At 45.5% G+C, this 24,566-nt stretch overlaps 1 protein-coding gene across 2 annotated transcripts in view; it reads left to right on the forward strand.

Moving 5' to 3' along the window:
* Nucleotides 1-24,566, forward strand: part of LOC112556188 (ephrin type-B receptor 1-B-like) — a 147,298-nt gene that overhangs the window by 83,613 nt on the left and 39,119 nt on the right. For both annotated transcript variants that reach the window (XM_025224959.1, XM_025224960.1), the window contains exons 3-7: nt 6,208-6,886; nt 13,990-14,145; nt 21,727-21,907; nt 22,428-22,552; nt 23,349-23,557. In XM_025224959.1, coding sequence (XP_025080744.1) covers nt 6,208-6,886; nt 13,990-14,145; nt 21,727-21,907; nt 22,428-22,552; nt 23,349-23,557 — 1,350 coding nt within the window. The remainder of the gene's footprint in view (nt 1-6,207; nt 6,887-13,989; nt 14,146-21,726; nt 21,908-22,427; nt 22,553-23,348; nt 23,558-24,566) is intronic.

Consider the following 24,566-nt stretch of genomic DNA (forward strand, 5'->3'; position numbering starts at 1 on the left):
CATTTGGGGTGGACTTGGTGGTGGACAGGGCGGGTCGAAGAGACTTGTTATTGTAGCTTAAGCTCTTAAGTTGTAGTAGTCTTTCTGGGAACAAGCAGCGGACTTACCTCGTTACAGCCGTGCCAGATGCGGCCGTCCTCAGCCTCCAGTCAGGGGCGGTGACTGTCGCGGCCTTGTTGGCTCCCCCCACCCACCCTTCCGTCACAACGCTTCCGTCCCAGTCCTCTTCAGCCCAGAAAACGAAAGGCGGGCACTTCTGTTGTATTTGCATCTGAAAATAAGTAGTGCGAGCGAGCTCCGAGAAATCTGGGCAAGGGAGGACACTCCTATGGCTTGCCTTCCTTCGCATACGCGTGCATGCGTACTCCCCCCCCCCATTTCCTCACTCCCCATCCTGCCCCCTTCTCTCCGTCGTCTGTCTTATCCGCATCTTCAGTCAAATGGGATCAATACGCATAATGTTTGGCTACTAGCGTATTAATATTTCACAGAGGTTTATCTGTTCCCAACAAGGACATTTAGGAGTCGTTGAAGAGCCAGGCTTACTTTTCCCGCTGTGAATGTGGATGTATGTAAGCAGGAAGTCTGCACTTAGATGATTTATTTTTCCTTCCTCTTTTCTTCATTTGTCAGCAACCTCCGATCGATGCCGTTCTACATCCCCCACCTACCTTTCATGTCAGTTAATATTTCCGTTTTTTCCCCAATGTCATCCATTACTTGATGACGTGCAAAACAAATTCCCCTAATGTTTGAAGAGGCCGATGCAGACTAAAGGACGACCATGCTTCTCTTTACAAGCCATATCTCGTGACGACCTATTCGACTTATTCTGAGAACTAAAGAAAAAGACGGTATTTTTGAAAACTCAGACGATGTGAAGACAGAGAAAGTGAAGTAAATGGCAAGGAGCCATAGCTGTCCTGACGCCGTCTCTTTAAACGCAAAACTGAGTGCCGTGAAGCGACTGAGAGTTCTCTCTCTTGGGGTTGGTCTCAAACACTAGGGTGAAGTCCAGATTCTGGAGCGCAAGACACGTGACAGGAGACAACGACCTGCGAAAACTACATTCCATCTCAAACCGTTCTTTCTTTTTGCGACTTTTTACCTTGTTTGTGCGAACTTATTTTTATGAGGAAGTGCATCCCTTAGTTTGCTGGAGGAATGGAATGTGAGTTTTAAATGACAAAATATTTTGTAGAACAAAAATGACACCTGTTGACGCACTCGCGGGAAAATATATACAGGCACACCGTAAGATTAACATTTAATTGACTGGTCCACATAACATTACTAATGTTTACAAGCGCCTCCCTCTCTTCAAGGATGCAAACTGGAAATGGAAAAGGTAAGGGGGAAAAAAACAAATATTTTCATCATCTGAACATACCTACTTTTACTGGTGCAGAAGCTATGAAGATTGATTGGGCGCTTTTAAACCATTTTCTTTCAGCAAAGTAGGGAAGAAGCGATTTCCATTTCTCGGAAGCGATTTCCAGGCCTTTGTCATCTTCCTATGCATAGTTGTGTTCATGTACATAGGCTGTACACGAAAATATACACACGTGCACACGCTCACGCACAGACCACTGACGTCCACGTCTGCTATACGATCACGAGATCTTTCTGAGCAAAGAGTGTTTTCCAATCTGGCTGAGGTCACAGGCAAGCGAATGCTCTGAACTAGTGGCGCCGTCTCTCCAAATGGACATCGGCTTTCTGGTATCGATCACGTCTCGAAAATCAATACCCCATTGGGCAAATCTCAAGCGGGAAGTGGCGGCTTCCGAAAGAAGAATTACGTGCACATTATTCTGGACGAAAACCGCTCGTCCTTTCTTCTCCATGCGTCTTTTCTCCAGGAGTGAGCAGCCTTCGGTGTGCTTTCTGCCTGCATCAACCTGTCCTTATTGCTCTCTCGTGCACCTCGGTGCGGCTAGTTTCTGTCGATATACAGACTGTTTCCTGGCTGTGATACAGAGAAGGCCATGTTTGTGTGTCAGAAATAACTGGCTTGGTGACAAACCAGTAAATACCATTTACCTTGCAGTTTATGTGTATCATGACCGTAGCCGCACATAGTTTATAAGTTTATGTTGGCTGCTCTTTATTTCTTATTACAAACTGAGATTAAAATAAACGGATAGAATTTAACCCCAACTGTCTTCAGAGGGGAAGAGACAAAAAAATAAATAAATAAATAAAAAAATAAAAAAATAAAAAATGCAACATGTGTATCAAGCTAAAAAGCTTTGTTCTTTTTTTTTTTTTTAATTTTCTTTAGAGTAGAGGAGTAACAGGGTGGTTACAGGGGATGGCGGTTGTATTTTAATGGGGTGGCAGCGGAAATGGAATTTAGCCCCTCTGGCGGACAGATGTCACAGGCAGAGAAAGTTTAAATCGATGCCATATAAATGTGTGCCCTATAAAGAAGGGGGAATATCGACTGGGAGGGTAACTCACATGGAATCGCACTTTTTCAGGCTTATGCATCGATGGGCTTAGACTTGGGCAGGGAGGCCTGGCCAGATAGCGTCAGAGGTGTCTGATCACGTTTTAAATTGGATCTTTCACAAGCCCAGCAAAGTCCTTTGCGTGCTGTCGGTGGGTTTAAGTCGATATTAAGGTGATCGTGTTTAAATTTGCATGCTTTCATTCCATCGCTCCTACCCTTTTGACCGCGTGAGGGTTTGTTGGGTTTTTTTTTTCCTTTTGCTTTCCGTTTATTTATCTATTTTGATAAGGTTTTTTTAGGTGTTTACAATATTTCTCTCTAAAGCCCCCAGTTGCTGCATTTAGGCGGAATAGCTAATTCATTTTGAGGATTTAATATCCTTGAAATAGTTTATGGTTTGTCATTCGTTTTGTTTCTTGTTTCTAGCGCTGCATCTGCTAAATCAGTAGTTAGCCTGGCATGCGCGTGCACTGCATTCGCTAATGCTAATGACTTTAGAGCTGTGTTTGAAAAAAACAAAAGGCACTCGGGGCGTTTCGATCTCCGCGGAGATGGCCGGTCTTAAAGAGGGACAGAGCCGGGTTCGTTTATGCATTCCGGGGAAGTTTTTTCATTGTAATTTTTAGCGCAGGTATAAAATGCTTTTCGGGTGAAACGAGAAAAACAAGCGAATATTTCTGAAGCGTTATTATTGTGGTGTTTTTTTCAGTGTGTGTGCACGCATGTCGGCCACACACACAGAGCTGACATGATTAATGACTACAAAACTTAGCTGATGATACTTTAGGACCAGCTGACCTAAACAGTGCTACAGCCATATGTTTGACAAGATCGCTGCTAAGCTACAGTATGGTTGGTCTGAGTGAGGCTGTTGCTTAGATCGTGACGTCTGCTGATGTACATAATCCTCCCAACTGGCTACCTCAGGCCATGAATCTCTGTCTTTTACACACACACACACACTCGCACGCACCGTAAAAGATATCAGAAATCTTTTTTCTTTGCCCTCTGGCTTCTTCACTTTTCATCCACCCTTCATTCCTTTTCCTTTAGTGTTTTGTCTTTTCACTTCTTTAAGGTTTACACCATTAGGTTATAAAAATACAGCTTGTCACTGGAGGAGCCAAGCCTGCGACATGGCGCGGCATTTTCATATGCAACGTCTGCAAATTCTTTTTTGCTAACCGACAAAAAAACAAGAAACTGGGAGGCACTTTGCTTTCTCCGCACAGATTTCCAAAAACAAAACTCGCCTCAGAAGCTGTTTTCCAGAAAATCAAGCATGAGGAGATGCAAAATAGCACCGTTCTCTATCGTTATGCCGCGTACCGAGAAATAAAACCGGATTTACAAGTCAAATATTTCGTAATTTATTTTTATCCTTTAAGAAATGTACCTGTCAATTATCAGTTGAGAAGAAGGAAAGATGCATGGCTTGCGTGGCCGGGAGTTGCGAAAAAGGAAGATCAGTCGGCGGTTGAGTTTTGGAGAACTTCAAGAAGCAGTTTGAAAGTGTTTGGCTGGTTATTGCAAACGTTGATGTCTGAAGAAGCGACGGCGACAAGCGTTGGCTTAGGGGCTGGAGGAGGAGCCACGGCCACACGAGGCTGCAAATGAAGCGCGTAAGAGATAAAACATTCAAGGCCTGAGTGTTTTGTACAATTAATTAAATGGCCTGAAAACCTCAGGACCTCCTTCCTTCCCCGTTTTGTCGTAACTATTTGGCAGACAGTATCTTTCACCCGATTACATTTGGGACATAAGGGGAAAGGAGGGAGGGGGATGTAAGCGGCCCCTGCGCGCTGGCAGCTTCGTGACGTATGAATGGCGTTCCGCTCCACTGCGTGCGGGGTCTCTTAAATCATCGGCATCGATCTTGCGACCAGCGTGCCGGAGAGAAGTTTTGCACGCTGACATCCTGGGTGACGAGGGGAGAGTGCAACTCCGGGGTATCGATGCTTGTCGGGTCGCTTCGCGCTCCAGTTGTGGAGGCACGGCGAGGGTCAGTTTAGAACGAGCAGAGGCGAGTGATGAGGGATACCTTACACAAGCCTCGACAGATAACGCAAGTCACTGTGGGGGGAAAAAATCTTTTGTGTGTGATTTTTGGTTTTACCCTAAAAGTAAGGGTGGTGTGTGTGGTGGGGGGGGGGGGAGAGAGTCGTCCCCTAAATTTCATTTTTAGATGGCTTGAAGAGTGAGGTGTGTTAAAGACCCAATTTTTCTCGGGGTCAGCTTTTTTTTGTAGTTATTAAGGCGGTGCACATGTCCACCTCGCGCTGCTTTAAAAAAAAATTGTGAAATATCTCGCGGGCAAAAGTTGTTTCTGAAAACTTGTGGACGCCAACCTTGCTGGAGAAGGAAAAGAGGGGTAGGGGAGAGATAGAGAGATGAGGAGTGGGGGAGAGAGAGCATTAAAAAGTTAGCGCTGTGCCCACATTTCTTTCTCTTCTCATTCTTCTTTGCAGGGACGATGCAATCTCTGCAGGTTCACGACCTCTATTTATCTCGTGCATTTGCTTAAGTCCGCGCGCCTCGTGCATAAGATCCTGCAAGATTGCAAAAGATGTTCTCCCTCTTTTACATTTTGTTTTTGTTGTTTGTTTGTTTTTTACCAAGTGCGCGCAGCGTAATTTTCTCATTGTGTGCAGACAGCGTTATTGCACAGTAATAGCTCGCTAGCATAGTCTCAGCATTTTTCAGGTTTGAATGTGAAATATTTTCTCCCTTGACAATCGTCTTGTCACTTGCCGATGGTTTTGGAAAGTTGTTGGCATACGATGGATGGGCAGTCGGGGCGACTTGCAGTTTGTTTCGCACCTCGATGCTTTTTATGGGTTCCCAGCTTGGCTGGATGATTTCCTGCCTGTATTTTACGGCGTTGCCTTCGAATTTCGCAAAGTCCCGGTCAGTAAGGGCGGAAGTGGTTTCCTAGGTTCGATATGGTGGTGAGAGAAATTTCCTAAGAAATCCTTGCGCCTGGCGGAAAATAAATTTTCCTGCTTTGTTGACTTTATTCAGCGAAATCAACTGTCAAATGGGAGGCAGTGTGCGCAGCTCCTCTCAAGCGTTGTAATGGGGAAAATCGCTCGCACATAATATTATCGAGAATTGCTTTTCTCTCCCAAGAGCTGGAGCAAGAGGGGAGGTAACAACAAAGACTTCCGTGTGAACTAAGGGCCATGCGTCGGCCAGTTTCGTCTCATCTCAAAATCTTCCCTTTAAAAACATGCACCACTTTATGCAGAGGGGAGATTGAGGAGGGAGGTAGAGGGAGGCGTATGAAGATGGCGGGAAGGGAGGCAGCAGTTGCCCAACTTTTGTTTGGAAAATGGCGTTACCAAACAAACGAGATATTTGTATTCGCTTCGCAGAGTAATTTTCTCGTCAGCTTGTCTTTGCATTTTATGCAACTGCTCTTTTCCGTCTGCTCTAACGACAAACGAGATTACCAAGGTGTCTTACATACATGTTACATAGCCATGGGTTTGCAGTGCAATATTTCATTTGCTTGGTAATGTACTCCCTCCCCTCCCCCGCTTTTTTATGATTATCAATGATGATAGCGTATTTAAGAATCTAAAGTCGATCGAAAAGCAAGATCAAGCGAACAGACCAGTAGAAAAAATACACCAATAGTAATTAGAAAAGGTGAGTTAAAAATACGTCAGCATGAAGAACTCCCTCCTCCATCTCCCGTCTGTAAACGCTTGAAAATCGCATAAGCTTATTTCTATTTATCTTTCTTGCAGTGGCTGGAGGGGAGCTTCACCGACCCGACCTACTCGGACCCACAGCGCGTGCTTACCTCGTGCTACCTCAAGACGTCACGCGTGGACAACTGGGTGCGCACGCCTTTCGTGGAACGAGGCGACGCCAAGACCCTGCACATCGACATCCGCTTCTCCATGCGGAAGTGCTCACGCATCACGGACCCTGCCAACCTGCAGCAGTGCAAGGAGACCTTCAACCTCTATTACTATGAGGCCGACAGCGACTTTGCCAACGAGATGATGCCCACTTGGGACTCCTCCACCTACACCGTCATCGACAAGGTAGCCGCCGACTTCCTGTACGAGGACACGAAGGACTTCCGCATCAACACCGAGTCTCGGTCCGTCACCCTGCGAGGGCTTCGCGGCGTCTACTTCGCCTTCCAGGACGAAGGCTCGTGCGTGACCCTGACCTCTATCCGCGTCTACTATATCACCTGCCCGGACATCACCTTAAACTTTGCCTTCTTCAAGGAGGTGCCGGCGGGTAGCGACCACGGAGTGGAGGAGTACGAGGGGGTGTGCGTACCCAACTCTGTGGAGAAGACACCACCCACCTACCTGTGCCAGACCAGCGGCCTGTGGTACCGCGACTCTAAGGGCGAGTGCGTATGCATGCCCGGTTACCAGGGCAACGCGGACAAGACGGCGTGCACATGTGAGTATTCTCTGCGGGCTTTCAGTCGCGCCTGAGCAACGCGTGTAGATCTTGGCGCCACGTATTGTTTACTCAAAATCTTTTCTTTTCCTTTGTTCTTATTTTTCTTTTTCACCATTTCCCTTATTCTTGTTTGATGCTGTTGTTGGATGTGTGTAAATTGTGTGTTGTCAGTTTGTGTTTTTTGTTTGTTTTGTCTTTTTTTTTTCTCTCTCTCTCTGCCACTATCATGAAAATAATTAGAAATATCTTTGAACGAAGTATAAATTGAGTGCATCGTCTTATTTTGGGCCAGAAATGCAATGAAGACACAGCTGCTGGGTTACCTGATAATGGTTGCTTGCAGTGTTTATCTGCTGAACAGCGACGAACGAAAAAAGGTGCCGCATAGTTTAATGTCGAGTGTGTCGAGGGATGTGAACAAAAAGCCCCGGGTTTTGTTTTTTTTTTTTCTTTCTTTCAAGACACCTGGCGCATTCCGTTCCTTTTTCTATCTCCTATGCACTGCCTTTCATCTGTCTGCACTTTTGACCCGTCAGCACGTGTCTGTTGACGTCATAATGCTGGTTATTTTAGTTTTCCCCCAGCTTGTTGTTGACCCTGGGTCCTTTTCGTGCGAGATTTTGAAACTGTATCCAGAAGCTTCTGGAAATCGGAAATCGGTGCTTGATGATCTCGCTCGCGCATGGTCATGCGCACGCAAGCACTAACGCACGCACTCGCGGACGCACGTGAACCCGTATACAAACACGCACACGCAGGTACGCATGCACACACGCGCTTGGAGCGGCGAGGACTGTCGAGGTCGCCACATGAGAGTCGCGTGGACAAGTATGATTGATGGCGTTTGCGGATCTGGTCATAACAGGGCCCTTGCATTGGTGCTGATGTTTGTGCTTTGATCGATCACACGATCGGTGCAGGAACAATACTCGGGCGCGCACAGCCCCGCGGAACAGCTGCCAGCGAGAGAGAGAGAAGGGGGGAGAGCTGTAATTGTGACGGTAACGTATGATCAGTAGAAAATGAATGATACAATAAACTAAATGATGGCATTCTGAGATGAAGAGGGACCTTGTGTCGTAGGACACACGCAGGCGACTTTGAGGCCAAAACAACAGATAAAAGCCATAACGCTTGGACAGGGTGCTGGGTAGAAAGGTTGGGGGGACGGGTGGCGTTAGGACGCGTGTGGAAGTGGAGGATCTGTAATTGTGTCTAAATGAAGTAGCTCTTTTCTGTCGATTGATGTGGTTTTTCTCACTAAACAGCGGTTTGTCTTTAGTTTTTCTCTGTAACCGGCTGCTATCTCGCGTGTCGGTGCTGGCTGCTATGGTCGAGGGTATGACGTATTGCGCGATGGAAAGTATAACAGTCAAGTAAAAACATTGCCAAACATCTTCATCCGATTAAGAACAGCTCTCTGAGCAGCATGTTGATATTCATGTCTCTATGTTTCTCTTTTTCTTCTTAGAATAAACTCAACTAAAAATGTGTCTGCATTAGAACCCTCATGGCCAAATATTCCTAATGTTTGATGGAAGTTCTCGTTTATGTAGACAGGCGGATATTTCGTTTGTTCGTTGCTAAATCTAAAAGATGGAGTGATTTGTTTTTGTTATCCTCTCCCAAAGATAATAGTTTTGTCGTAGATTGCCGGGTTTTCTTGAATTGGAACTTGATTCCACTTTCTGCAGAGAAAGACAATTTAATGTATGTGTGAAAAATCCTTCTTAAGAATAAATACAGTAAGGTTGAAATGGGTGAAAACGGAGAAAGGGAAGATAATGGCCGTCTGCGACAAAAAATTCAGTAGATGCATTGACCGTCGTCAAAGAAGTTGGTCCAAAAGCCACCTGCTTGTCTGAGTGATACATTGCACGCGCCGCATTTCTTCTGATGCCGTGCTATTAATTCTGCTGGTCGTCTCATTAAGAACTGTCCAGATTTTGTCGGCTTTCGGTTTTTGCTTGTCCGCTCTATTCTCTGTTTTGCATTCCGTTTGACATGTTTAGCACATTCTCTCACTCATACGCCCACCTCCGCCATTTCTCATACACCCTGATCCTCTCCTTCATCCTTTCCCTGCGACAAGAGATGTAACCATGTGAACGTTTCTGCGCTCACCTTCCCACAGGTACAGGCATCATGCACGTGCGCCGAATTTCATTCGATCAGGATGCCAAACACTCGGCAGGAACAACACGCCGCGGCCTGGCATTCGATCAAGACGGCAGACATCGACAACTCGCTTTGAACGGCATTCGATCAAGAGGGCAAACACTCGGCACCCTGCAACACGCAGCTAGCTCGCGCAGCCCTTCAAGATGGCGACCCCTCCACAACCAGCGCGCGGAATTAACGTTCGATCAAAAAGGCCCGAAGTTTGGACTCGACATAATCATTTTGCTTGCAGTATTCTGTTCGTCCAATGTGGTTAAAGTAAAAATTGATGTTGGTTCCATTTGCGGCTCAAGTTCAGTTTGCTCAGCAAAGATATCCGTTGATGTCTGTTTTAAGCTCTGTTGGATAATGGAAGTGCTTACACTTTATTTGTCACACTCATTCATTTCCCTAAGTGGCAGTGGGGAACGCTTTGGTGAAGGTGCCGACGATTTTTCCAGCAGAACTCGTATATTTCAAGCGACTTCTGTTCATTCAGACCCGCCCACTTATGAATATCAACTGCCTTTCTTTAAACTTTATTGTTTTGTGATCGAGTGATTTGGGTAGGGTGGGTTGTACTTAACCTTTTAATGGCAGGTGTCATGTGACATTTACTTCGCCTTCCCTAAATGAGGCAGTCACTCACACTGACAACTGTAAACACCGTTCATAAGATTGTCCCTCGCGTCAGAAACAGACACGTTCATTCTGTTCACTTTCTCCAAACCTCGTAAGTTCCTGCAAAACAGTGTGCACTCAGAAATGTCTGGATTGGACCGTCTGGACGACGGATGGTAATGCAGCATTGACCACAGCCACCTCATACCTGGAGGTCCACGTGCTTGCTTCTCGTGCATGGAGTCCTAGGTCCTGGGCTGTCGCTTACGACCTTCCCTTTGTAAGTGCATGCGTGACCCATTGGCATCATTCTATGACATGTTGTCACTACCCAAGATAAAGATGCAGTCTTCGCTTTTCCCTCTCCCTATTTTGTGTATCTTTTCTTCATATCCCCGCTCCCCTTCTAGTGACCCAGATTTTGTTGAATGGATTTGAGTGGAATGGACGACGGAGAAGTGCCGGAGAATGGAAGTGTGTAGGTATATAGCTACTAGTTCCTGGGTTCTTTATACTTCGGCGTGCTGTCCACATCAGCTTGTGCAGAGAACTGCTGTGTGCAACATTTTAAACGCCAGAAGACATTTTTGTTAACCCCTTTAGTTTGAAATTGGTCCTGGACGCTTTCTTTGAGTTCCCTAATATAGAAAATCTGCCGCGTAAGCTTTATGCTCTACGCTTCTTGTCTTTTTGAGTGCGTGCATCCGTGTGTGCGTGTCCTAAGTTGTTGTCGTGCACTGCAGCCTTTTGGCCTCAGTGAACTCTCGAAATTGTCGCTTTGAATATTTTAATGTAGGATTGTGTCGTATTGCCGTTTTCGTCCACTCACGCAACCATCCTTCTGACTTCAGCCCGATTCTACATTCACAACGAAGCACCGACAGCGCGTCGCTCCACAACTGCCTATCCCCACCCCCAGCACACACAACTCTCCTATCAAAACCGAACTCGGCATCCAGCGGGGTCTTGGTGCCTTTTCTGCCATTCTGTTATAGCGCCCCAGCTTTGTTCTGGCCCCTCATTTGCATTCTTTGCATTTTCTTTTTATTCAAAAAAAAATCCTATGGCACCCCCGCCTTTTTGAATTGAATGTGGAAGACGGTGCAAATGGCTATTTGAAGTTGAAAGGGAAGAGTAGCAGCGGATGGAGAAGTAGGGATGGTTTGGGGTGAGGGGAGGAAGCTCAATCGCTTAAAATGATCCAGAGCATTGGTACCGCGTGTTGACTCTTTCTGGGATCTTAAAACGATTCAGATTTGCGCAAGAGATGGACCCCCTGACTCCTTCACCTTCATTGACCCTCTCCCAGCGCCTCCCTCGCTCCCCTTTCCCCCCTCCCCCCTTCCCCAACGCACAACGCAACACGGGACCGGATCGAAGACGCATGGCATCAGCTTCGTGATTTGCGGCCCATTAGGCGGCTAACGACATGTCAGCTCACCCCCGGACACACTTGGTCACTCAAGGCCACACAGTCATTGCCGCCATCGACATCGCCTGTGACGTCACTTCCGAACTGTTGGGGCGGGAGGGGAGGCAGGTTTCACTAACTGCTTAGGGAAAGGCTTTACTGGCCTGCTTTTAAATGGTGTTTTTGATACATTTGTGATGAAGTAAACGAGTAATAAATAAACGCCAGTGCAAAATGGTAGTGATTTGGAAAACATCCTCCGTCTAACTCCACCCCGTCACTTGAGGTTAAAATGATGGTAGTGAACAGAAAACCTTTGTCGAAACGGTCCCTGCCCAACAGCAGAATGACTTTATTACTTCTACAAAACCACTGGCACCACCACCACCACCCCCTCTCTGACGTCAGCAGTGTCGTTTGCAATCACTTTCATACTCTCACCCAGTCTCTGTTCTTCCTCGCTGTGATTGGTTTCTATACAAAGCAAGGCTTTTCTGAAGCGTGGAGGTATTGGACCATTCTCCGGCATCTTTCCAGATTTTGCCGCGATAATTTTTTCTCTTTAAATTTTCTGCATTGCTTTTCCTTGGTGAACACAACCTGACCCGGAAATAAAAGGGAGATTTCTGCCTTGTTCGCTGGGTCACGGTGATTGCAGAGACGTAGAACAAAGAGAGAAGAAAGGCAAGGGAAAAATTACAACCGCGTGTGGGCTTCGAGTTTTTGTTCCAAATTGGGTGTTGCAGAAAGCCTGACCTCGGTCTGTGTAAGAAGAGATTTAGCATGACGCGATTAAAGGCACCGCACAGGATTCCTTGCAGGAGTGCGTAAGCTGAGAGAGAGAGAAGGTTGCGCATGCCAGCTGAAGCCTAATTTGTCTGTTTCTTATTCCTTATATCTTTCCCACACTACCTGCATGTCGGGAGAAAAGCATGTTTTCCTTCCTGTAGCGTAGAAATAGATCACGGTGGTGGTGGTGGTTTTTTTTTTTTTTAATTCACTTCCTCGTTAAAAAAAAATTACGGCGCCACAGGCTGGCTGTTCAACCAGTTCAACCACCATTCTTCGCCTACAGGTAAGGTCCGACGGGGGCGAGGACCTTGTCCAAAGTATGTCTGTCAAGCCTTGGTGTTGTTTTCACGACGGAGTTCAAACGTCGGCCGGTGGCCAACAATTTGGTCTGTTTGTTGGCGTTGGCCTTTCCACTCCTCCTCCTTTCACGTCACCCTACCACCAGTGGCTGGCGACAAAGAAGGAAGGAGCCGTTGAGTAAAGCCATCTTTTTCTTTTCCTCCAGCTGGATTTTTTGTGGTAGATTAACATCGCTTCATTTTCCCCAGATGCTGTGTGGCCTTAGTTGTAATGAAGTTTGTGAAACTGTTCTCCATTTTATTTGTTTAAAAAATATTCTGTTATAATAATGATAAGGTGTTCACTTGTCTGGCGCCATATCCTGGACTGTGGACAGCTCAAGGCGCTTCACAAATGACAGAAGGTGCGGAATGACGTCAAAATAAGGTGATGACAAAATAAGATGACGTCAAAATAAGGTGATGACATAATAAGATGACATCAAAATGTCGGCGCTCAGCTATGATTGTTAACTAAAAATAATTCAGCTGATGTGTTAGCCACCTGAGCAGACGCTCATTTCGAGAATGCTTTGACACACGGGAGGGCAGGTTGAGCTGATAAGGTAGCAGTGGGTTATTCACCACAGTACTTCAAGCCCATTGAATGGTTGGTTTCGTTTTGTTTAATGATTCTAGAAGATACTGGATTAGCTGCATTAACGTCTATGCAAGTCCTGTCAACCATTGTTTCTTACCGGTAGTTACTATGCTAGGTAGTGGAAATATACACGAGCTCTACTATTGTGTTTGAATAAAAAGATGGGGTGGGGAAAGGAAACCAGCTCAAAGATCTTTGGATTATCTCCATTTGTCCGTCTTTTCGACCAGTCAATCGGTTGGCCGTCTACCTCACACACGCAAGCACGCGCACGGACACACGCACGCTTTCACTGGTCGCGCGCACACCCTCCTCCTCTGTTTACCCTCATCTCCCATCCCACCCCGTCCTCGGGCTGTCACGTCAGGAGTGGTGCATGATGTCCGAGAGGGAGACATGTTTGCGCTGTTCATTGTGGCATTTACCAAACCTGCCGAGACAAAAGGTTTGATGTGTGTTGGTGATAACCATGGCATAGTTACCGCAGGCAAGTTGTTCTGGGACAAACACTGGATACAAAGACAAAGTTCTCTCACAAGTCCCCTCTCTCTCCCTTCCTCCCCGTATCCCCCTCCCCTGGCAAACTGTCAGCTTTGCCACCAATTGACTTGGCCGTTACTCTGGTGTCGGTATTGACTTCTGCGGCGCGAACAGACACTTTGTTTTTGTTTCAAATGTTGAACTTTGCCTGTATTGGCGGAATAAGAGTAAATGTTCATTTTTGAAATTACTGACATGGTTATGTAGGGCTGCGTGAAAAGTTCTGAGATAGTTTCCTAGATAAGGGTGAGAGATTGGATCTACATAAACCACCGTTTCAACCCGGAGTAAATGTGTGTTTTCAATAGGGGTCTTGTGTAGAACATCGCGCTCTGAATACTCATGGAGGAGAAATTTTTTGCTATATGGTCGAACCTAGGCTTATATTTTGCTTTCAGTATTGATTAAATGGTTAATTGAATGCATTATTTTTTGGCTATCATTTTATTGCTTAGAATGTGTCCCAAGATGTACCTGTTTAAGTTGCCTGTGTGTTATCCTGCACTGTGTTAAATAGGTTATGACACTGTGTAATTAAGGTTACGACACTGTGTAATTTGAATTGTTACGTGGGTAACCCTTTACCGACCACATCATCACCAGGTTAAAATAAACTCTTGGGTTTTTTTGTGTGCAGCATGCCCTCAGAACTTCTACAAGTGGTCTGAAGGAACCGGTCCGTGCTGGGAATGCCCGGACAACAGTTTCTCCAACAGTGAAGGCGCCGCCCAATGCACGTGCAGAACGGGTTTTTACCGCAGTCCCCAGGACAGCAAATCCTTACCATGTACAAGTAAGCTGTTGTTTTCATTTTACTCAGCTGCAGTTAACGCTTTTTTCAAGACACTTCAGGTGCAACCAAAATAAAAGCAAAATCTGATAAGGGTTACTTCTTTGTTAAAGTACTCACATACACACGAACACCATCGTATCCACCGTGAAATAACTGATGTTAGGAAACGTTTAGTCGCTTAAATAACTGGATCACGATGGAAGACACTGCACGACATCGTGCGAGCATATAAACTTAATTAAGCAGGAGGCTGGGCCTGTAGCGTCCCAAGTCCTAAAAAGTGCACTGGAAGAAAGCTGCATTTCCTGGTGCTAAATCTGTCGCTTCCTCGAGAGCTGACATTTATTTCTTAGTATTTCGGGAGGCAGCAAGCGGGGATGGAGGTACGAGAATGAACGGAAGGGGCTGGGGTGGGTGGGACATGGAGTGAGGTTGCCGAAGAAACCTGACTGTTTCATGGCTGACAAGACTGGCTGCTTAGGTTTTACACGATATAGCTTTTTCCGGAATCTACAGCTACTTACCAGGTGTGTAGGATGGATGTTGGGGAAAACGGTAGACTGCTTAGTTGTTGAGGTGTAAGGGTGAATTTTGACATCAGTTACCCAACGTTGACCATTCGCAACCACATTATTCCCAGGTCTGACCTGTTCTACACATGCGCGAACATCCCAAACGGTTATCGATAATGAAACTTCGACCTCAGCTAAGTGATTTTTATATGCTTAGTCATTCTGCCTAAACAACAACCTACACCTAAACACACGTGTCTGCGCAATTGTTAGCAAATTAAAACATACAAGCAAACTGGCGCCACCCCCCCCCCACCCCCAACACACACAGAGTAGAATCAAAACGTTAATAACAAAGAAAAACGTATCTGAAAGAAAAACCGAACCCACAAGCTTCACCTTCCACACTGCGTTATAGCAGTTTCATTCCACAGTCAATCTATTGAAGTACGTTTTCATAACAAGACTATCTGCGCATGTGTGCCAAAACGCATAAAAAAAACAACAACACTATGGTGGCTGCATAGTTCCCACGACTGGAAACTGTTGGTGACCTTGCCAGCGCCGCAGGGTACCCACGACACGACTGTGACACGAGCTTTAAAGGCCGAAGTTTTCTGTCAGGACAGAAGACAGTGGTATCGCCCGTGCGAGGGAGGGTAGGAGTACACGCGATGCTATTTGTGTCCAGTTGTCTCAAATTACTACTGTACCTGGACAAAGGCGGGGTAGAGATCAGAGACACCGCCGACCCGCCTGGCAATAAAACTTCTTCCTCCTCCGACCATTGTACTTGCCGCAGGGTCTGAGCGCTGAGGCGAAACGGCTTCTATGTGAACCTACTGTCACAGGCTAAGGCAATGCAATGTCTTTCTGAGCCGAGTACTTGGTGTTGGCGGTTAGAAAGCTGAAGTGAAACGGTTTCCAACTGAACACACTGTCAGAGGGTTAGGACTGAATGTATTCTCCACCAACAAACAAAACTAGAATATACAAAGAAGAGAAGAATGAACAGCGAAAATGACACGAACATAAAAACAACTGAATTTTCAAACAAAATCAGTGGCTGGAGGCACTGTCATACAGATTGATACATAACAAAAGCAAAATCACCAGTATAACAATGGAAGCACAGAATTTAACACTATTACTGATCCTTCAATGGATATCACAGAATAACAAACATGTAAAGTGAACAAGACAAAAATCACCTATAACATACGAGTAGGTCTTGCAGTTTTAGACTGAAGGATCAAACATGTCTATATAGACAATACATTTATCGGTGTGGAGCTGTACCGTGGTAACAGCAATTCAGTTTGAAAGTACAAACATTGATGGTAAATTATTATCTCATTAATCAATTTGTTATTTAAATTATATTATTAATTTCCAAATCTTCATCAGAACTACTGTCTGTTTTCAATTAATATATTTCCTCATGTTCGGAATCGAATTTGTATTGCTCAACGACACATCTCCAGATATCCTCTACTAAATTATAAGTTTTCTTTTTTAAGTGCGTTGTCCAAGCTGTCTCCGATTGTGTTGTACACTTGCTTTGTTGTAATTTGAAGTAGAGTCTCTATCAACGTGTTCATTCCAGTCTAAAACAGCGAGACCCATGCGCATGTCATAGTGCATCGGGCTTTTAATATGAACACGCTTAGGCAGATACATCAGACATATATTATTAAAACTTTCAACATAAAATGTGTCCCTAGACATCACGTAGTCCTCAGGATGTTTATACAAAACATGGCCATGTAGAAAGTCGCTCAGCAGCTTGACAGCAGCAGGATCAGTCAGCACTATTAGAGATGGTATATATGCGATTGCCTGCAAGGTGAGGCTTGGTTACACTTGTCATGGATGTTTTGGAAATGTGTAATACATCCATCCAACAAGTGCCTAAGTCTCACAGGGTCGCCATCGCAATGATCTATACACCAGTACACATGATCTCTGACCGCTGCTGTCTTGTCGCTGAGCTGAGGATGCCACGTCTTGCCGATGTTCACTTTACTACCTTGCGCCAGTTTTTTCATCCCAGCTTTGATACTCTTAGCGACGTGCCACCTCTCGTTGATGTTTCTAACACCTTTATTTTTTACTAACTTATTTATTGTCACGTTACGATCGTGAACGTGTTCTTGAATTCTAACGCCTGACTCATTCATACTTGCATACATCCTCTCGCATCCCACTGCCTCGTGCCGCTGGGTGCACACGTCGTCCTCTTTGGTGATATGCTGGAGGTTTACAACCTTGTGAGTCGACAGTCCTAAAGTAACATGATCAGTGTGATACGAATTTTTCAGGCAAGCGTGCCTTGCATCTGTCATCACACTGATCCCGTCGGCCACAGGAGACTGTTCTGCTGCAAGTGCAGCTGCGACGGACTGGCGCTTCAAGAAGTCAACGACTGCAGAAAACCGTGGAAGCCTTTTTCTCAAAAATGCATCATTCACATGTCCCAAATTGGCAAAATTAGAAAATTTTTTATATTGAATGGGGATGATCCCCGACGTAATGTACGCAAGGTACATTCTTTCGTTAGCAAAATAACTGTCACCTAGTGGGGACGACGAGCTCCAGATGATAGTATGTCTGTTGGCACAGCCCAAAGTGATGGTCAGCACATGCCCATCCATTGTTGAATTATTCACTTCTAGCGAAGACGGCACGATACTGAATGTGCATGAACTTGATCAATAATATCCTTCACCTTGTCGTGCTCACCAACAACAAACATGGAATTGCTGATGATGTTTGTTCTTGCATGGGTACATTACCACTATCTTGACTGCAGGGAAACTCAGGACTTTCACCGCTCAAGAAATTATCCAGTAGAGAGGACACAAAAGCAGACCGGGACTTTACATCCCGATTTTTTTAGCCCAAGTTCAAACTTATCATTAAATATTTTTCTTGCTTCTTCGTCATCAAAAAACAAGCGTATATCTTTTGTTACAACATTATACTCGTAGGTTTTAACAGTGCCGTCCGCCAAAGTTCTCTTACTGCGTTTCTTCAGTGGCGTTGGTTTTTCTCCATTGTAAACACTGTTTTGGTAAATCCAAGATCCTGTAAATATGTTAAAATAGTCCTTGAACTAACAGTTTTTTACCAGTGGGCCTGATGTTTTTTTCACGTAAAAATCAGCGCCGACTCACACGGAGAAAGTCAGTTTTCTGAGTGGATTTTGATCACTTTCTTGGTTTGCGTCCCTATTCCCCAAGTTTTCTGTCTGAGGCGTAATGGTTTGCAACTGAAACTCGTTTAATTTATTTGTACAGTTTCAAACACCTTCGATCCCCCTTCATCTCATGATTTACGTAACATTCAGATTCCACTGAAAGTCACTGAGCTGAGGGCGCCAGGTCTTGCAGAGGTTCGCTTTTCTACCTTGCGCCAGTTTTTTTTTTTTTTTTTTATCCCAACTTTTATACTTTTATCAACGTGCCACCTCTCGTTGATGTTTCTTACAACTTCAGTTCTCACTAACTTATTAATTGCCAGGTTACGGTCGAGAACTTCCTCTTGAATGATGGCATCTGAGGCATTCATACTTTCATACATCCTCTCGCACCCACCACCAGGTGCTCCTGGGTGCACATGTCATCCTCCGTTAGGACAACCAAAGATGATCAACACATGTCCACCCATTTTTGAAATCTTCACTTTGAGCCAAGAGGTGCACGAGACTGAATGTGTATGCACGTGACAGACAATGTTATTCACCTTGTCGTACTCACCAACAGACAAACATGGACCGTGGGGCCGCTGTTGTAGATGGTGGATGGACTCTGTGTTACAGGTGTGAATTGTTGCCTATTTGTAAAGGTACGAACATTGCACTCAAAACAGATGTATTTTATGTCAGTCACCAGGGGAAAATATTGAATATTATCATCCCTTATCAGTGAAGAAAGATATAGAGAGATATAAACAGATAGACGAAAGCATTCAAAATAAAGTTTTAAAATGCGGTTGTCTTTGTGTTTGTGTCATTTCCGCTGTTCATCTCTTTCTCCCTTATTTTTATTTTTATTTGATGGAGAATACATTCAATTGTCGGTCCTAACCCTGACAGTATGTTCAGTTGCAAACCGTTTCACTCCACCTTTCTAACCGCCAACACCAAGAACTCGGCTGAGAAAGACGGTTTATCGCTTGCGATCTCCACTTTGCCTCGGGGCCAGGGTAGCAATTAGGGAAGACTGACCGCCGGTACTGACCCCGTGTACTCCTACCTTCCCTCGCACGGGCGAAACCATTTGAAAACACGCCCATTTCGACTTCGGCCTTTAAGAAGAAACCTTGCGACTGGCTGACATTTGTGTAGGTCTCGGCGCAGGCTTTTGCTTATTTATTATATACATGTTTCTACTAACACGTGCAGCGATACAGCCATGCTCGTTTGGCGAGGGTTAGGAGGGGAGAGAAAGACGAAAGTTTATCAGAGAGGCATATGGTTAAAAATAAATTATGAAACATGGCACATGAAAGGCATGGAGATATAAAAGAGTCGCGATTCCAGGGCAATGCCCCGGAGCACGCATTGTAATTCATTATTCAAGCATTGAACAGCAATGAGGGAGACACTGGTGCCTGCCTACTGTACTCGGGGTCTCGTTTTCTCCTGTCCAACTTTGCCGCTTGATTGGATTATTGAACATGATTTTGAGCAGATTGGAGAAATTAAGTTGGGACATGAATTCTAAAATAGTTTTCCTCCTGTAATCTTTCGACATATGTTGTACTTTTCGTAACATGTCTGTCAACCCTTGGAGCCTTTTCATTCTGTATTGAGAAGAGGCGATTGCATCTCGGGGGTGAAATGTAACTGCGGCGGGTTACAGTAGTAAAGAACACGTACACCGATATGGCCCGCGCTTTGCAGTTCGAGATGTGACACTTGTCGCTAAACAACGACATTAAAGATGTAATCTGGATCGGAGAAACATATCTTTAAAATAATGAGGTACTCCTCAGGTGTCTGAAATATCTTTCACACGTGTGCCACTGAGGAATGAGACTTTTGTTATGGCTACCAAAGTCCAGCCTTCAGTTGGAGGAAGCAGCTAGGGGCTAGAATTTCAGGTCGCTCGGCGATACACCGTTACTAGCACACAGGGTCAGGCTCGCTTTATTGTCCCCTCTTGCTAAACGATACGGCCTTCGTGGTTAGCAGTTGAAGCCACCAGGGACGATAATTTCCCGATCCCGGCAGATAACTCTTAGCAACAGGATTGCAGTGAGTCACGCTTTCGGTGGTTGTGTCGCAATCCATAAAAATCCGGAGTCTGCACGGGTCCTGCGTGTTTTTCGAGCTGGTGTTGCGGTGTTTTCTCGGAGAGCTCTCGTCCGTAACGTTTAGAGGATGGAGCTGGCATTAAAAACCCGTTGCTGTCTGACCGATTCTTCACCGACCTCCCACCCCACCCCACCCCACCCCACCTCTTTCCCGTCTCCTGCGTCTCTCCTGTTTCCTCTGATTTTCGTTCTCAAATGCGAGCATCAAGATGGCGTCCATTTACGTAACATTGACGTGGTCTTCATGTTATAGCTACAACCGTTTGCGTAGATGGGAAGATCAAGCGGACTCTTCCTACATCTTAATTGCCTCATCAGAACCACCTGGTCTCTTCTCCATGTTTTAATAATGAAAATTCTACTGACAAAGGCAGGAAGAGACCTCTCTCTCAGGGGGCCAGCGATTGAAGATAAGAATGAAATTGAAGTGAAGAAGTATATATCATGTAAGCCAGTATGGTCCGGATGTCCAAACACAGCCTTGATGTTAATCGTTCTCAGTGAAATGTGCGTAATGTTTACGCGTGTACATGCCTCCATCAAAACAAGTCTACTGCTGAAGGTAGTGTGTCATGTCTGTTGTTCAACTGTGAATGACAATGGAGAGTCCATGACCAAGATGACGCAGCTGACTGCAGGTCGGAAAACGTGAGTTGAAAATCTCTTGACGGAAATGCATCTCATTTAGCGGAAAGAGCAGGAAATCCACGGGAACTGGTAAAAGGGTCGATCTCTGCTTTCTGATTTTTCCTGTCCGTGCAACATCCATATTAAGGATTTACGCCGTGCGGCGTAACCAGGAAGCGGCAGCCAGACACATAAACAGATGACATGTGGAGAACATATCCTTGGTGGGGATGATATCGGAACCGACGACCCCACGCGCTACTCCGGTACCTTGAAGACAAGCCTCCTCTTAATCGCGCAACCGAACTGAACAAGTCTTATAAAGAGCGAGGTAGGGTTATCAGCATTCATCCTAACTTTATTTTTTTGTCGTCTTATCCAAGCTATCAACGTACGCAATACGAATCGCGCAAAAAATAATAAAATAAATGGCACACCCCTCGCCAGAGATTTCAGTTTAATTCCAGACAGATTCCACAAAAACAAAAACATCCGCCTTCAGGATAACATTTTGGACTCTTTGCAAGAGAAGAGGAGGAGAGGGGGTTGCATGTGACTCATCGTGAGTCAGTAGTCTTATCTCCCCCCTCACTTCCTAATCCCCCTTTTTCTCCTCACCGCCCTTTTTTCTCGCGGTCTCCATCCATCTTTCATCCCTGTTCAAAGATCAGCTGGATGCCGAGGCGAGTTGTTGTGGTCGTCACGGGTCGTCTGCTGCTCCTTCCTTCTGACAAGCAGTAACGCGCTTGGCAACAAACTCGCTGCCGTGCAGACGAAACTTCCGGTTCCGCGCAAAGGTGATAAGGCTACGGTACTTTTCATAACGAAAGCCGAAGGACAAACATGTAATCTCATTAAAAGTCTAACATACTTCAGTCGGTGCCAGCCAAGACGATGGCACAACGTCGTAGAGTCGTAATTCTGGTATAACACAAAGAGTGTGTGTGTGTGGTATAACATTAATGTAACCAGAAATTCATCCCAAGTTGTACCTGTGGCATGATTACACATCCATGCAATATTACTGCACACTGCTTCTTATTATACAGATGATGCTCCTACACGTGTCACTGTACTCGGCAGCTTGCAGACGTTATCTCAAGAGTTGGTGTTTCTGTTGCAGGACCTCCCTCAGAACCACGCCATCTCATCGTCAACGCAGTCTCCTCCAACTCCGTGACCCTGGACTGGTCACCGCCCCTTGACCTGGGTGGACGAACGGACCTCCAGTATCGGGTAGTGTGCGCAGAGTGCGGGAACGATGTTCTCTACAGTCCCGGCTGGTATGGCTTCAATACCACCAGGTAAGGAAAGGCGGTCTCACCCTCTGCTCTTAGAGGTTTGTGAACTTTGCCTCCTCACAAAAACCGGTCTAGCCAGCTCAGTCTGTGTTTTATAGCTCCAATGCCGTAATTGTATCAACGGTAAGAAAACTTCTTTAAAGATTTCCTTTATGCCGGTGGGGAAGTTGTGTAGCTATTAAACGTTGATATCGGTGACAAAATATGTAGCCGGTAGGATTGTTGCTGTTTTATTTTGAGATGATTGGAATATTTTTAAAAGTGGTCTTCCGCTGAAGTTTTATCCCCTACGCTAGTGATAAGTGAGCTTTTTTTTAAATGCTTAAAGTGGAAGTCAGTGAAAGATTTGCGTGTTAGGATATGTTAAAGTGTGTTAGCGCGAAGTGCGCACCGTTTTCTACCCATGTTAAATATGTTGTGTGAAAAAAGTTAGGGGGGATGGTAAAAGGAAAAGTCGGATAAGAAATAGGAATACATTCGGCATGCTAGTTTTAGAGATTTTAACAGCAATAATGTTTTGCAGCGTGACTTTGACGAACCTCAAGTCCAGCTCGCTGTACCACATCACTGTGTACGCTGAGAACGGAGTCAGCAACATCAGCGGCGCCTTCGCCTCGGCATACGTCACCGTCAACACGGAGGCCTCGGGTATGTCGACACGTCATCACTCAGAGTTGTCCTGCTAAGGCTACAGAGAGGTCTGCCAGTAGAGCAAAGCAGGATTTTAGGGACGAGCAGAAGGCGTAGAATATTTCCTCACAGTTATTTGCTTACCCTGATGATTTGCTTTAAAAAGAAATGTGTTCTTTACGAACCACCATCTCTCTCTCTCCACCGTCCTTCTTTATGGCTCCGATCACCTATTGCCCCCTCGGCAAAAGACCGAGCACTTTAAAAAAAGGTCTGGGTCGGGGGATGTTCCCTGCCCCCCTGTACCCCTCCTACTCGTCAACTCCTCCGAGAACCAGTCATGGCAGGAGTTGTGGGCAGCGTGTGTTGTCTTTAAATGTCCAGTTCATGTCGAGAGTTCCAGAAACAAGCGCCGCTTTGTTTGCACATCGCCATCTGCTCCCGTGCGCCAAGTTGTCTGAATTAAAAAGCATGAACACTTTCAAATTTTGCTCAGAAAAAAGGTTATTTCTGCGCGTGCAGCGTCGAGTGTTTACGTTTGCTTCTGCTTCAGCAAAACCGTTCCGTTACATTTTTCCTCTTATTTACTTCGTGTCACTAAGAACAGTTTTGTGAAGATGGTGATTCCAGTTTACAAAATGTCGTGCCGAAACGTTCAAAACCTTTCGTGACATTTGCTCTCAGTTTAGAAATTAAATGACGCGCTTAGCTGAAAAAAAGTATGAAAAAAATAACTTTTGTTGGTTTAGTCGAAATATGAGACTTTCTGGCACATCTCGTTATCTTCCTTTTTGTCTTTCTCTGTCACGTGCAGCGAAGGTAATTGGTGTTCGCCGCGTCAGCGTGGGGCCGAGTCACATCACCATCGCCTGGGAGCTGCCACCTAGCCTCGTAGGGGAGGTAACACGCTTCAAGGTGCGCTACTTCCCGCAGCAGAAGGAGGCATCTGCAGTGACGGTCTACACTGTGTACCGGAACCTGACAGTCACGGAATTTGAGCTCGATACCATCTACTTCTTCATGGTGAGTCCCGTCTCTCAGCGTCCGTCTTAATGCACGTGTGAACAAATGTGGAAGCGAGCTTACAGGTGCCATAATTTTGATTCATGGAAGTGGTCTGCCTGCTGGTATGGTGGGATAAACTGAGCCCATGTTGTTACCTGTTATAAACTCGTGTTATTAGCGCTCTGTTGCGCTGGTGTTTTAGATACTTGATCCGACGTGCAATGCAATAGTTCTGATGTAAGTGGTGGTGAAAATGGAGACATCTCACTAAAACGGCTCTCGCCATCAGCAAACAAGAGAAGCAAGTTTGTTTCTTAAAGCCTGAAAGTATTTTATGTTATTTTCGGATTCGGGGCAAAGCTGCAACATAGAATTCCTATTTGCGACAGGAGGGAAGGCAAAGGAAACTTATGGATTTACCTGGTAATACTCTGGGTTTCTATTTTTAGCCGGCTTGAAGCGAAACTTAGTTTTGGTTTAGTTTGGTTTGTTTTTTGGGGCCTTTTTTGTCAGGTACATGCCAGCGTGTTATTGGGCTGGAACAGTGATTGGGAGGGACAGGTATGCATGGGTGGCGCGGAGATCAATGCAAAGCCCCGCCAGCTTGGCTGTCTTTTTACTGGAATACCGTGTGATTGATGGTTGTGATCGTGTCTTTAGCGCCGGCACCCGTTACACGTCGGATGACGTCGGCAGTCCGTCTACCTGTTCGCTTTGACGATGTGCCAACGTGATGGATGGCTTTTGGTCCAAACGGACTTGGTGTGGGTGTGGAAGCCATTGAAATTGTTTAAAGACAATTCTACCTCTGCTGCTGGCTGGCCATTCTGTGCTTAAATAATGGGGTAGTGGGATTGGAGGCCGGGGAGAACTTATTCTTTTCCAACCCCAGTCCCAGTCACTAAGATTTAGAAACCTATTCAACCCCAGAACTTGTTGAGTTAAATGCATTAAATGCACTACACCATACTATTTCCCTATAATCTAGGGAAGTACAACGATAGTAGCGCAAAATAAAGTGTTAAGG

The sequence above is a fragment of the Pomacea canaliculata genome, linkage group LG2 (genome assembly GCF_003073045.1).
Source record: "Pomacea canaliculata isolate SZHN2017 linkage group LG2, ASM307304v1, whole genome shotgun sequence".
Taxonomy (NCBI): Eukaryota; Metazoa; Mollusca; class Gastropoda; order Architaenioglossa; family Ampullariidae; genus Pomacea; species Pomacea canaliculata.